Genomic DNA, 15,410 nt, shown 5'->3' with positions numbered 1-15,410 from the left:
TTCTTGGCAGAAATACGCTCGGAGTCCTTGCAAAACACTACCGAGAGGCGACACCGCTTAAAAAAATGTTCTACTAATTGAAAAACCTTGCCCGGGGCGTGAACCCAGGATCTTCGGTGTGGTAGGCGGAGCACGCTACCATCACACCACGGCGGCCACCTATATAATTTATTTTTATTAATTACGCTTAATTACTGCTATCAACCAGGTATTTATTTTTCACAATAAACAGTTGTTGGTTTTGGTGGTACCACCTTGGACATTTTTTTCAACTCCCTCTCACTTGATATGCAATGCAGGATATCAACTGGAGAAATGTATTCATTTTCATTTGAGAACTGTACATTTCTCAAAATTGGAGAATATTAATGACATTGGAGATAAACTCGAAAACTTTTAATTTTAAAAAATTTTTCAATGGTTGGATAGTGATTGGAGAATGAAGTTGGATATCAACTTGAGAACTGTCTGGTTTAAGAATAACTAAATAATGATGTTGGATATCACTTCCGGAACTAGATATATATTTTGCTGGAGAGTTTTTTCCATGTTTGTTGGGTAAACAATATCCAGCAAATTATCTGGATAATAAAAAACCAATGTTGCCGTACAAAAAAGCCTACCCCAAAGAATGTGACCGGAAAACTGCTCAGTAGTTTCACTGGAGTTTAAATTTGACTAGAGTTTAAGCAAACTTAGTTTAAGCTTAGCTTAACCAACTACTGAAAAACCGGGCCTAAAGTGTATAAGTAATGATGTAAATGTGCATAAAAACATATCTAAATTAATACATCAAATGGGAATATAAAAAAAGTTTACTAATGCATACTTTAAGGCGTTGAGCGGTATTTCTCATGCTCAAAGTGATGATTAAATTAAAAATATTTAAAAGCCCAAATAGTATCTCAACTGCAAATTAAAAAAGAAATATTTATAAAGCTATTTTGATAGAAAATTTCTTTATAAAAGCAAAGAAGGATCCTCAAAAACATAAATTAATATATGGGAAAAAATCATCCTTCGAAATAAAATGACAAACTGACAGGCTCTCGAAGTATATTTTATAAATACATACTTGGAAAATAAATACATTTAACAATATTACTTATTAAACAAGCTAAGAGCTATGTACGTCTAAATTCCTAAAGCTTATTCTCAAAAATAATGCTAAATCTAGCTCTAAAATTGTAACATTGGTCAACAGCGCGCTAAAGTATGCTTCTTTTCGAATTATATAATTTGATTAACTGAAACAAGACAGATGGTATGTGTATTTCACCCTTATTATGGTCGTCAATAGTGAGAAAATTAGTGAAGATGCTCATGAATTGGTATCGGCGTTGTCAAGGTCGATAACTATTGACGGGTGTTGATGTTTTTTTGGTATCGGCTAAAACAATATTGAAGTGGTGTTGACGTAACGTGACAAAAAATGTGTCAACATAGTTTTTGGTGATGACAAGAGCTGCAATACTAAATTCGGCTATTAAAAATTGTTAAAATAAGCTTTATTTATACTTATAAATACACGTTATTTATTTTTAATTAAATTTCAGAAAATGGTAAAAATAACCAATTCACGGAGCTTGTTGCAGAATTGGAAAAGAATCTAACCCTTGCCAAGGGGTTTAACAGGGGAGCAGTTCCGACAAATTTTAAATAAATTCTTTATATTTTGCCCGGAATGGAGAATTGTACACTAATGTAAATCAGCAATTATAATACTAACTTCCTATTTGGAAAATTTAAAATGTCAGACCTTTGGCGCATCTCCTTGCACTCGTCATCACTCGAAGTTTGACTGTTCAATACGAAAAACATTTTAAACCACAAATTTTACACTAATTGTCAAAAGTATAGGGATCATAGTTTTTCTATAAAAATATCGATAACACATCAACGTCAATACATTGATTTAGTAAATACCCATTCCGCGTTGACGTGACGTTGATGTCGGTACGATGTGATGTCGATATGACGTTATGTCGATGACGATACGAAATGATGGTTCACGTTGACAACCATAATAAGGGTGTTTGTTTGTGATCTGCTTAAAAAAACATAAATCATGTTTGCATTTGTTCTTCATATTCCAGGACGTGATAATATTTATACACTACACGGCACTTATCAATACCTTAAAAGTACTGGTCAGGTAAGTTTTAAGTTTTAAAACTGTTGTTCTCAAATATTGCTTACTCATTACATTACATTACATGAAATCCCGCCATTGTTAGTATAATGAAAAACATTTTTCCATTTCATGGTGTCATGGTTAATTAGAAACATTTCGTCTTGGTACCAGTTATTTTTTATATTCATGGCATTAAACATCTGTAGGTAAATTCATTGTGCATGATATGAAAGTATTACGGATTTGGATACTTTGTTCGAAAGTGCATATATACATTCTAATTACTCTTTTCATACTCAGAATGTCATTAGCTCGTGATGACATATTTTTTGCATATTATAAAAAAATCAGTACTTGTTTCACGAAGTATTACGACGCCTGGAAGTTCGCAACTGTTTGCAGTTATTAGTTAAAGTGAATTTGGGAAAACTTAATAACAATCTTGAATAAAATACAAAAGTACTAAGAAATAAGAAAAAATCTCTGAAAAATAAAAATTCAATTTTTTTCGGACATAAAAGTAGAATAAACAAATAAAATTAAAGATAAATTGAAATAAATAAAAATAGCTTATAACCTTATATATAATACTCCTATATTGCTAATAGAAAATGCTGGCAATGTGTTTTGAATTCGAAATCAAAACAAGACAGCCTATAAAATTTTAATGATTGTAGCAGCATAAGTGTGACAAGAAAAAATTTAAATTTAGGTACAGTCGATTATTGAATATAAAAACAAAAACGTTTAAACAGCAATATATCGGCACTTTGATGTTTGGAAATGTACCTAGCCTTTTGTAGCAATATAGGAGTATTACATATATGCTTATAACAGTGTTAAAAAACATTTTATAGAAAAAATTGTTTCTAAAAAAAAAGTTTCGAACAGTTTTCTATCCTAGCGTTTAAGTTTTTGCGAGTGTTCAAGTGGTTATTAGTGAATACAAAAGTTTGTGAAGTTATAATTAATAAATGAATTATTTTTGTTAATGATCTTTCAAAAACATTTATGTGAAATAAATGTACTTAAAATTTTTCATTTGCTTTCTCTTTTTTTTTGTTCAAATAAATATGAACAATGCGTGCTAATTCAATTTAAAAATGCGTGCATTAAAATCCGTGCGAATAATACTTCCCTTTTGAGCTTCATAATTGTGGAGCTTTTGTTATAAACATAAATTTTTATATATAAATACATGCGTACAAATGAGGCATTCCATGTCGACTCAACGTACCACTGCATTTAACACCAACTAAATTTGGAAACATTTTTGTACCTTTCGAAAAAGATTTATCTGATTTTTTTTAATCTTTTTCTTTTGGGAAATACGACTTTTTGAAATCTGAGGAATATTTTTCTATAAAATATATTTTTATTTTAATCACCGATTTCACTGAAACTACAATTTTTTTAATCTTACGAAAAATCCTTAGACTCTTTTTTAATTTTTTCTTCAAGCCAATAGCGACATTGAAAATAGTAGACATTTTTAATTATAGCAGATTTTTCAGAATTTTGTCAACGATTTGCTAACTTTCGAAAGAGATATCAATTATTTTTGTTTAGTTTTTCTATAAGCCAATCCACAGATATTACATTTAAAATTTTTCGAATTTTTCTCGAATATATTTTGTTTACATAACTGATTTATCTAAAATTTGGAACATTATTTGTACTCTTCGAAAAAGATATTTTTAAATGATCGCAGATTTCTTTTTTTTCTTTGGTTTTCTTTTTCCAACCGATATGGTTGAACAGGTCGTTCGGTGAGGACTTCGCATAGAATGAATAAGTCCGTTGTTTTTACAACTAATAGGGAGATAAGAAAATTACTTTTAAAAAAATTCGAACCTAATCGGGAGATATGATATTGAAAATTTTGGAATTTTGTTTGATAACCACCAATTTCGAAACTTGATAAAATTTTGTACCCTTCAAAAAATGTGTCTAAGTTTTTTTTATTTTTGCCAATACATCGAGATATACATACATACATACGTAGAGTGTCTTTTTGTAATTTTCGGAGTTTGCTTTTTTGATATACTAAGTTTTTTAAATATCCCAGATTTCGACCAAGATTTCTATGAACTTAATATAGTTCTTTCCTTCCAACCAATCAGAGCATACATATGAAAATTACTTTCTGAAAATTTTGGAACATTTTTGTTAATAATTACCGATTTTGATAAAATATGAAAAAAAAATGTGTACACTTCGATTATTATTATTGATATTAGAGAAAAATTTTAAGTTTACAAACGGCGATGGTTACTAGGACATGTTTCTGAATTTCACTTCTTCATCAGCTAGCTTTTCGGGAGCTGAGCGTTGAACTCGAATCTCCAACATTCATATCAGTGCAAAGCCTTTAGCTGCTAAGCCATATGAATGTCCCGTTGTTCGCTGTACAATTGGTCTCTAAGAGTTGCCTTTTTTTTTATATTCCTTTTGATCACCATGTAGGCACATACACTCTGTATGTAGTTTATTCCTAATGGTATGGATATAATTTTTAGGCGCGCTTTTTAAAGCTTTAGTAACACTTGTTCGGATTTTTACAGTATTTGTTTTTAATACTTCCGCTGTTACTATTATATATGTATTTAATTAGCGAGCTTTGCTCATATTGCTTTACACAATGGTTTTTGTTATTGATATTAGAGAAAAATTGCAATATGAGCAAAGCTCGCTAATTAAATACATATGATCGATTATTATATCGATTATCTTTTCTTAATAAATTGTATTTGTTTTAAGTTTTTGGTTTCGAGACCATTTCACTACTGTTTTGAGTAACGAAGCGGAACTCTTTCAGCACAAATTCGGGATAGTTCTTGTGTTAATTTAATTACTAATTTGGGATTGTTTTAAAGAATTAAACAGGACTACTTCGGATTATTTAGGATTGTTTTCAACTTTTTAGGTTCCATTTCGTGATATTTACGGAACTTAAAAAAAAAATTATCCGTGCAAATTTTTATCATTTCTTTATTTTATCATATTTTATCATTTTATTATTTTATCATAGTTTGTCTATTAAATTCTTCTTCTTTTATTTGCGATATTTTAAGAAAAACTTCTATATATTTTGTAACTAAAATTTTGTAAACCAATCTCAAAAACATATTCCGATAAGTTCGAGAATATTTTATGGAAATTTCTAATTCTTTATCTGGAGTCAGCTGAATTTTTTGAGAATGCAATTTCGTAGAAAATTTTTCTTCCGAATGGTATTTTAGATTTTCCTCCATACAAAGTGTGAACCATTTCTTTACATGGAAGAAAAAGAAACACCATTCGAAAAAAAAATTTTGAGAGACCTGCAACTCGTACTGTGTAGAACTGAAATTGATTAGGCTACAAAACTCATGTAAATTTAGATAACTCCAAATAAAATGATGGAAATTTTCATAAAATTTTCCTGCATATTAAAATTTTTTCAAAATCATTTTTGAGATTGGTTTACATAGTTTCAAGTAAAAAAAATGGTAAGATTTGACATTGCTGTACATGTTTTATGCCAACTCAGAACGTTGATGAGTTTTCTGCTGAAAAGCTAAACCAGTGCCGAGGAACAACCCCTATATTTTCTATAGTCTTCTGAAATAGCTTTTCTGAAAAAAAAAAAACAATGTTAGGCATATTTGCGAAAGGTGTATATAGTGAAATATGTAACGTTAAATCTATAGGAAGGTTGAGTTAGCATGGAAAGCCCCTTATGTACATTCAAAAATATATTTATAAAAACATACAAATGCACGTTAAATCATACAAAATATACACCACCCACACAAGTACAACATCCACACCCACATTAAAATACATTTACATTGGATATTTTAAACATACATACATACACCATTGTACTCACGTCTAAGCGCCTGAAAATTCATTTTGTATGCTTTTACCTTCTCATTCATATCTATACTTTTGGTCGTAAGTCTCTCTTTTTTTCTGTCTACATACTCTACTCCTCAATTGTCTATCTGTCTATCTCTTAGACTATGCTTTGGCATGTCTTTGGCCAATCTCTAACCTTTCTTATGTCAAGGACTATCAGCAGGTACAATGAAACAAAAAAACTATAATAGGGAGTTAAAAATTATAAACAAAGCTGCGATTTGAAAATGATTGTGCAGATTTGCATTTCTTTACAAAAATTCAATCACAACAATTTGCTTAATTGAATGACGTTGAGCTGTTTATTTGGTTGCAATCAAATTTAGTGGAGCAAAGGTTTGCAACTGGGTTCTAGTTTTTATACCCAGCTGTACTTATGCATAGGTTCTTATAACTTTGATTGGATAACGGTTGGTTGTACGGGTATATCGGAATCGAGATAGATATAGACTTCCATATATCAAAATGATCAGTATTGAAAAAAAAATTTGATTGAGCCATGTCCGTCCGTCTGTCCGTCCGTCCGTCCGTGGATAACTTGAGTAAATATTGAGATATCTTACCCAAATTTGGTACACGAGCTTATCTGGACCCATAATAGATTGGTATTGAATATGAGCGAAATCGGATGACAACCTCGCCCACTTTTTATATATATAACATATTGGAAAACACAAAAAACCTGATTGTTTAGTAAATAAATGTTGAAATTTGACGCGTGGACTGATATTGAGACTCTTGATAAAAATGTGAAAACATTTTTTTTAAATGGCCGTGGCACCGCCCACTTGTGATAAAATCAATTTTACAAATACTATTAACCATACATCAAAAATCGTTAAAGCTATCGTAACAAAATTCAGCAGAGAGGTTACCTTTACTATAAGGAATGCTTTGAAGAAACATTAACGAAATCGGTTAAGGACCACACCCACTTTTATATAAGAGATTTCTAAAATGGTCGTGGACGAATAAAATAAGCTTTATCTTTGCAAATAAGAGCTTTATATCAATGGTATTTCATTTCCAAAGTGGATTTAAAACAATAAAAAAGAAAAACCTCAAATTTAAAAAAAATGGGCGTGGAACGAACCCTTTTATTACTAAGTAATTTTCTATGTTTCGGGAGACATAACTCGAAGAAAAATTAGTTCAGAATAGAACCGTATCGTTAGCTTAATGTTAAAATGTGCTAAGTCAACTTTTACGAATTTTACAGGAGACGAAAAAAGTGAAAAAGTTTTGAAATAACCTTTTTTTGAAACTGTGAATGAGGATACCTTAATTGCAATGCTTTTGAGTGTAGAAGCTTTGAAAAAGATAAATAAAAATCATGTATGCCAACCCAGCAGCTGTTTTATGACTTAGCACAATTTCCGCACTCAAGAAAAATTTTTTCTCCTGACTTAGCACTTTTTACTCAATATGTTTTCCCATCACTCCTCACCTTTAATAATTGAAATAAAACACTAAAACTAATATTTCACAAAAAATACTATTTATTTGTCAACCTATTTCTAACGGTTCTGATCTGGACTCTTTTGACGGATGGTGCGCAGACAATAATTTATATTTAAATTCAAACAAATCCTGTGTTGTGTCTTATTCCAAAAGACAACTGCCACATACTTTATATACAAACTAAATACTAAACCTCTTAATCGTTTTCAAGAGAGTAAAGACTTGGGTGTAATTTTTAACTCCAAAATCTCTTTTTCTAGTACCATTGACTTGGTTGTTTCAAAATTTGTTACAATGGTTGGGTTCAGTAGACGTAACACCAGTGACTTTAAGGACCCTATGACGTTGAAGGCACTTTATATATCCTTGGTCAGAAGTCGGCTTGAATATTGCTCAATAATATGGAATCCTTTCTATGAAACTAACTCCTATAAAATTGAGAGAGTTCAACATTTTTTTACAAAAATTGCTTTACGTATGCTTCACTGGCCAGACGGCCTCCCATCATATACCAGCAGACGCAAATTTCTTGGTCTTCAGGCTTTGCATGACAGAAAAACTTTTATTTCACTCATGCTTGCCTGTAATGTAATAAACTGTAGCACGAATTGCTCTGATTTACCTAATTTGTTCATTCCATATATTTCACTGCGTGATCTTCGGAGAGCTTTTGTGCGCTTTGCGTTGCGGTCGATGAACTTTGTAGACCCTGTACCATCATATCACTCTCGCTGTTTACTGATTAATCTAATGTCACTAGACTCAATGCGAACTCTGTTGTTAATGTGCGTTGTCTTTGATATCGTTTCGGGCTCAATTGAATGTTCTTACCTCCTCATGAAAATTCGTTTTAATGTACCCTGTCGTATCCTTCGTTGTAACGATTTGTTTTATATGGGTATTGCTAGAACGGTTTATGCAATGAATGGTCCCCTTAGGAGGACACTTTCTCAATTTAATGCTTTTTCATATTCCTTGGCGTTTGATTTTAGTTGTAGTAAATTTACATTTAAGAACCTGATAATCAGATACTTGTCATAAAGTTAACCATACTTTTTATATAAGCTATGCAAACTTGAAGTTTTGTATATTAACAGTCTATAAATACCTTGTTTGTGGATTAAATAAATAAATATAAATCTTAATATATAAAAATCACGTGTCACTATGTTTGGCGCCAATGGACTCCTAAACTACTGAACCGATTTTGAATTTGTTTTACACCCCGTATGTAGTTTGATCTAAATTGAAATATAGGGTAGGCCATATCTCAGTTTATGGTCGCAATATTATTTTATTGCAAATTTTTTATTTGTTTATACGTAATAATAAAATGTTACGTATACGCACCGGCACTCACATTTTCAGGGATGCGGATATACTTCCGTGTAATTGGTTGGTGTTTAATTAGAAAACGTGTTTATCAATAAAAAATATTATAGCGAATGATATCAAGTATAGCACATCCGGCCCGCCGAGAGGGTGGGGGCTTCTGAGGAGCCCGCGATTTAGAGGTACTATGACATTTTTTTTAATTCAGGAGAGTCTTTTGTTGTTCCATGTCCAATGTTTAAGCCGAAAATCAAAAGCAACGAAAATCTGCATTTCGTTTTGCAGTGAAGTGTGAAAAATAAAAATCTATATATATAAAAAGAAAGGCTAAAATGTGTGTTAGTTGGTCGCCGGTGTTTGAAGAGATGCGTCGGTCGATTTTGCTCAAACTTTCACACAAGTTGCGTAAACCTCACGCGGTGGATACTACACAGGCTGCGATTGACGTACAGGGTCTCGAGATATAGGCCGAAACGTGGCCCCGAGTACTCCTAGAATGTGTTTATAGAATATGTATAGCAAATGAAAGCTGTTGATGAGTGCTTTAGTAGAGCGTAATTTTCATACCTCTGGGTGACTAGGGTCTCGATATCTAGGCCAAAACGTGGGCCAGTGTACGCCTAGAATGTGTTTATACAATATGGATATCAAATGAAAGCTGTTGATGAGTGATTTAGTACAGAGTAATATATTATCCAGAGACGGACTGGGACTTGGGTTAGGACTAGGACTGGGACTGAGACTGGTACTGGGACTGGAATAAAATACATACCACCCTCTGGGACAGGCAATAAGGGATGCAGAAGAATGAGAAGGAATTGAGAGAAGAGAAAAGAGAGAAGTAGATTGAGAAAGAGATAGAATGAGACGAAGATGGATATAGATGAAGCGAAAAAGACGGAGGGAGGAGTGAATAAAATGATTAGGAAAAAGTGAAGAGGTGGAGGGCAGAGTCAGACGGAAAAAGCTTATTAAAATGTATGCAGATAAGCCAAATTTAGGGCAGGACAACGTCTGCCGGGTCTTCTAGTATACATCTAAATATAAAATATAAATATAATAGATTATTTATCTAAACAACTAATAAAACGAATTATGCAATGAATGAACCTATAACTAGGACTACACATATAGTAAATCGATTCAGTAGTGTTATTAATTTTTAATACAGCTTATATAAGTTTAAGCTTGAATTGTTTTCTATTTTTAACTAGTCTGTAACAAAGCATGTAGTTACCGATATGTAATAATTGAAGTAGATTATAGTAAGCGTAAAGCATTTATCAAACATCAAAGGCATGTGAATTGGGTGAATCCAATTTCAAGGGGTTGTGTAGGGAACCCTCTCAAGGGGTTCCCAACGCAGTATATAGCTTATCCAACACATTTGTCAACTTCACCTACCCGTGGCGAATCCTGTTTCATTAACAGCCGAGGCTCTGGCGACCCCAAGTTCCTCATGGAACTAGGGGGTGGGAAGGACGGAATGGCATAAAAGGTTTAATGTGGTCATATAAATCGTTCCCGAGATGGTCGAACTAGTACCTTAATAGTGCCTTGTTACCGGAACGTACCGGATCTATATCCGGCAAAGGACCATCAACATCGGCCCAAAGCCGTCGGGGAGTGTCTTTATCGTTAATACAACAACAATAACAACAAAACATGTAGTTTTAGACTGAATGAATTAAATAAGTATATAAAATGCGCGCACAAAGAAATTACTAGTAATTTGATTTATGTTATTGACTGGTTGACTTGGCACATTTTTTTTCAACAGCTGACGGCTTAGCACATTTACACATCATTGCAAACAGCACGTAAAAATGAAAAATTGAAATATTTTTTTCTTGTGATCGATGTATTTTGAATTCAGTTTTAGACTAAAGAAAGAAAATAAAGTTTTTCAAAAAAAGTGACTCAGCACATTTTCACATTAAGCTAACGATATGTATATGTATTATTGGGCAGCCTTGTAACACTATTAAGCACACAAAACAAACAACAACAGCATTTCAAGTGTACAGCTGGGTGTGTAATGTTCGGTTTCACCCGAACTTAGACGTCCTTACTTGTTTTATGTTAACATATATTTTTCGTTGTTCAAATCTCCTCGCTATGACAGTTGCCGCAGTTTAGTATTCCCAGCGAAATGCGAACGCTCTATTTGTCAAATTGTTATTATTCCGACGAAACAAAAATGCATTATGAGAGAACGCAATGTTTTAGTTGCTATTATACGTTTATTTTAAGAATGACCTTGACCTGGTTAAGTAAAATCTTATATTCATTCCCCCGTTCGGATACTTATAATTCGATATACCTAAGTCCAAATACTGTGACCTCTGTTAGGAATAAACGATACTTTATTTACATCACTTACCTATATGTATTTTGAGTTTGTTGCTTAAAAAAAAGTATCGTGTTAATATGTTTTACACCAATGTATGCATTATCATTGACCTTTGCTTGGTGTATAGAATTTGCTCGTTTTCAAGATCGTGTTAAAATAAAGTAGTTGACATAAATATGTACTGAGTATCAAGTTGGTTTAAAGTAATAAATACTTCATAAAAAATATCTGCTTATGTATGTAAGTATTCATATGCCCACCTAAAAATGGGCCCCTTATCTAAGGCTTATTAAATTTTATAAAAAGGCTTCTACGAATTTATGGGAAAGTATGTATTAACGTAAGCAATAGTTCTTCCAACAGGTCAAAATTACTGGTACCATAAACTGACTCAAACTGACCCGCTGGTCAATTGGTGTCAGATGCGTTTTCATTATGCCACATAACTGACTTGACCTCAAATTTTGTGTTTATTTATTCAACAGCTCGTTTTTTATTACTTACCTTTGTTTCACATGCCTTAGCCATTATAAATTGACACACGCAAAGCGGCAACCGAAAACAATTGCCAACATGTTGGCAAATTATTTTTTAATGGCAAATTTTCGATACCGCAATTACCACCATTTCCACTTATGTATTTGTCATTTTAACCATCACGTCGCAGTCAAATAGCACGGCAAACGCAATTGATGTTCAATGAAAAGCCGTTTTTTATATGGCAAGATTTGCGGCATAGTTTGACCTTGTGGAAGCTAAGCCCATTTTACTTTTCCCTTGTAATCAAGCGTGATATCTTAACCTTTTTCAGTTTATGTTCATAAAGTTACAATTCAAGTTCAGAAAATTTTAACTCAACTCCAAAAATCTTTCTTAATATGTTCGTATGCTGTCTGTGTTTCATGATTTCTTTCAAAAAGAACGCTAGATAACGTCAGGAGAATTGATTTGAATGACTTTACGTATGAAGAACTCTAACATCTCGTTAACTTGAATTTAATTTTCTGAAATAAAAAAAATTGTGATATTGACTTGTAACACTCTGAACCTGTATTGTTAATTAAATCAAAATTTAGAGTGAAATTTCTAAACTTCAAATCTAACTTTCTGCACTTGAATTGTAATTTTCGGAATTTTAATTGCATCTTTCTGAACTTGAGGTGTAATTTTCCGAATATAGATTGAAATTTCTGAACTTGAGTTATAACTTTCTGAACTTGAATTTTAGTATTTTGAACTTAACCGTAATTTTCTGTGTATAAATTGAATTGTAATTTTCTGAGCACAAATCGAAGTTTTTGAACTTGAATTGTAAATGTTTGATTACAAATTGAAATTTATGAACTTTTATTGAATTTTTCTGAATGTGAATTGTAAATTCCTGAGCTAAAGTTGTTACTTTTTGAACTTAAATTGTAATTTTCTAAATTTGAATTGAAAATTCTGAACATGATTTGCAATTTTTTGAACTTGAGTAGTAATTTTCTGATAATAAATAGAAATTTCTGAACTTGCTGAATACAAAGTGGACTTTATGAACTTTTATTGTAATTTTCTACACTTTAATTGATTGCCATTTTCTAAATATAATTTAGTTGTAATTTTCTGAACTTGAACTATAGTTTTCTGAATTTAATTGAAAATTGTGAACTTGAATTTTCGATTATAAATTGGAAATTCTGAACTTAATTGTAACTTTTTGAACTTGAATTACAACTTTTCGAACTTAAACCGGAAAAGATAAAGACAAGGTGGGATACCCTTAGATTATTCGAAAAAAAGTTCCCCGGAAGCCCTATGATCGCTCACTGATGCCAGAAGCGTCTATAGAAGAATGATGAACTGTATGAATTTTACGAAGATGTTAAGAATTTGCTGCTTAGGTCAAGTTATGCGGATGAAAGACGAAGCAGAGGAAGGGCGACACCTCTACTGGTTTGACAGTTGTAGGTGGAGAAAGTTTGATCTCTTCTGCTGCTCCCATTTGGCGTTACTTTATCAAGGAACGAAAGCCAAAGCTGACTGGGCGGTTGAGGGCCAATCAGTGACGATACTTATGCTGATGGTGTTCCTGTGACGGGAACATGATTAGATCTGTACTTCTTATTATTGTTAATTGGAAGCTGCTGTCTGTTTAAAGCTCTTTATTCAAAACCCCCTTATTCATAAAAAAAAAACAGGTTTATAAAGCTTTTATAATTGGAAACATCTAAAGTAATATAATTTTCAAAGGCTCCCAAACCTTTTAAATTATTATGAATAGGGATAGTGTATAAAAGGATATTTGTCTAAAAAAAAACACTCAACAATTTTATTAGACTTCAAATATGCATTATTACTTATAGTCACCCACATTTTATTTTGTTGGGTTAATTATTCAACTGAAGATATATGCCATTTGCATCTCTCGTATCGCCTGTCATCGTCACAAAAGTTGCTTCTTCTTACCTTGCCATTGCCGCTACGGCTTTGCAACTTTTCCGGTTGAATAAAAATCATTATAAAGAAGCATGTTGGTGAGTTTTACAGTATTTTTATTTTTTTGCTTATAAATTTTAGTTACATATATTCGAATTCACGTGTCATATAAATGTATCAAGTATGTATGTACATATGTATGTACGTATACACGTGTATACGAATGTGATGTGAAAGATATCGATAAACGATTATCGAATTATTTTTTAGCTCGAATTTTTTCTTAAACAGATATTTTATTTTTACACTTTCAAGACAAAATAAATGAAAATGGAGGCCAAATTTTCTCAAAAAAACTTTCTCCTTTGTCATGAATTTTGGCGCATGGGATCTCCCACGCTTCCACTCAGAGATATGTCAGCTGAGAGCATCCTCGTTCAACCAAATATATTCTATTTAATCACGTTTGGAGGCATACCATTTCCTGTCTTGGATTTTATTCAGAAAGTGGTTTTCGCTTAATAAATTTTCTGGACCTATGCTTTATTGGGAAAATGACAGTGCATCTTTCGCTAAAGAAAACTACATCAATTCTGAAAGTTTTCTTCTTTATAAAAAACTCCAAACCTTCTCTACCTTCAGAAAGAAATGAGTAGGAGAAGTGAGCTTTCAGTAATATAAAAGTTCTTAGTACTACTCATATATACCGATGGTTCTAAGCTCGATAAGATGGTAATGGGAAAAAGGTAACCTATCACCGATATTGAGGCTAGAGTTCTCTTCCTAAGCTTGCAATTATTTTACCGTGTATCAAGCAGAAATTGGAACCCTTCTGTGTTGCAATAAATCACTTGGAGCCTCGGCTCCATGGCAAAAAACTGTTTGAAGGCAAGTGTAGAACTGATGAGATAATCCTTCCGACAATTATCCTGTAGGTATCTCTATGGCCTCTTTTATGCTCCATATGAGTACAAAAACTATAAACAGGGCAAATATGTTCTGGGCATCAATGCTAGGTTGGCCCATTCACTTCTGTACAGGGTGCATTCCATTGCACAATTATGTTATCATTGCATGTGCATTGTATTGAGAAGAAAGAAAGCCAGCAGCATTTGCTGCTGTGCCATTGCCTAGCACTAAGAAGAAAGCCGTTAGCTATTTGGGTGGTCAACCGTTTCTTAATGATTTTTCGGAAGTATTTTAACTTGAAATATAGGCGATAACCAAATTTATTTACTCCACTCAATTCAAGGCGCTATATACCTCCAAGAAATTTAGACCGAGCTTCTCTTCCAATTTGGGTCGCCCTCCTTGTAATTTCTCCAAAAAATTGGTTGGACGGAACCTACATGTTTTACGCCGACTCCGAACGGCATCTGAAAGGCAGATCGATTTTCACTGAGAAGCTTTTCATTGCAAAAATACGCTCGGATTGTTTGCCAAATTAGTGCCGAAGGGCTGCTCCGCTTGGAAAAACTTTTTCTAATTGAAAAAACTTGTTTCCACACTTTTGTTATAGATTTGCCTGGGGATTGAACCCAGGATGTTGCAGTGTGGTTGGCATTTTAGGGCCTATTAGTCGCCTGGAGAGGTTATATGTAGAGAAATAGACTAAAGAGATAGCGAAAGAGATAGAAATATAATGATCGAGATAAAGGCATGGACAGTGATAGAGATAGAAACATAGACAGAGACAGGGAAAGGGATGAGAGTTGGAGGGGAAAGAGAGGATAGTAAATGGGTGAATAAACGAGGGTGGATGAAAGAGATATAGGTTAGGATGTCGGTAAAAAAGACCTAGCTTAAACT

General features: G+C 32.8%; 1 protein-coding gene across 10 annotated transcripts in view; it reads left to right on the top strand.

Moving 5' to 3' along the window:
• pip (heparan sulfate 2-O-sulfotransferase pipe) overlaps positions 1 to 15,410 on the top strand; it is a 290,276-nt gene that overhangs the window by 192,203 nt on the left and 82,663 nt on the right. For all 10 annotated transcript variants that reach the window (XM_067791639.1, XM_067791640.1, XM_067791638.1 and 7 more), the window contains exon 4: positions 2,097 to 2,155. In XM_067791639.1, the coding sequence (XP_067647740.1) occupies positions 2,097 to 2,155 (59 nt within the window). The remainder of the gene's footprint in view (positions 1 to 2,096; positions 2,156 to 15,410) is intronic.

The sequence above is a fragment of the Eurosta solidaginis genome, chromosome 5 (assembly GCF_040869045.1).
Source record: "Eurosta solidaginis isolate ZX-2024a chromosome 5, ASM4086904v1, whole genome shotgun sequence".
Lineage (NCBI taxonomy): Eukaryota > Metazoa > Arthropoda > Insecta > Diptera > Tephritidae > Eurosta > Eurosta solidaginis.
The sequence above is the reverse complement of the archived record's forward strand: the minus strand, read 5'-3'. Positions and strand labels throughout refer to the sequence as shown.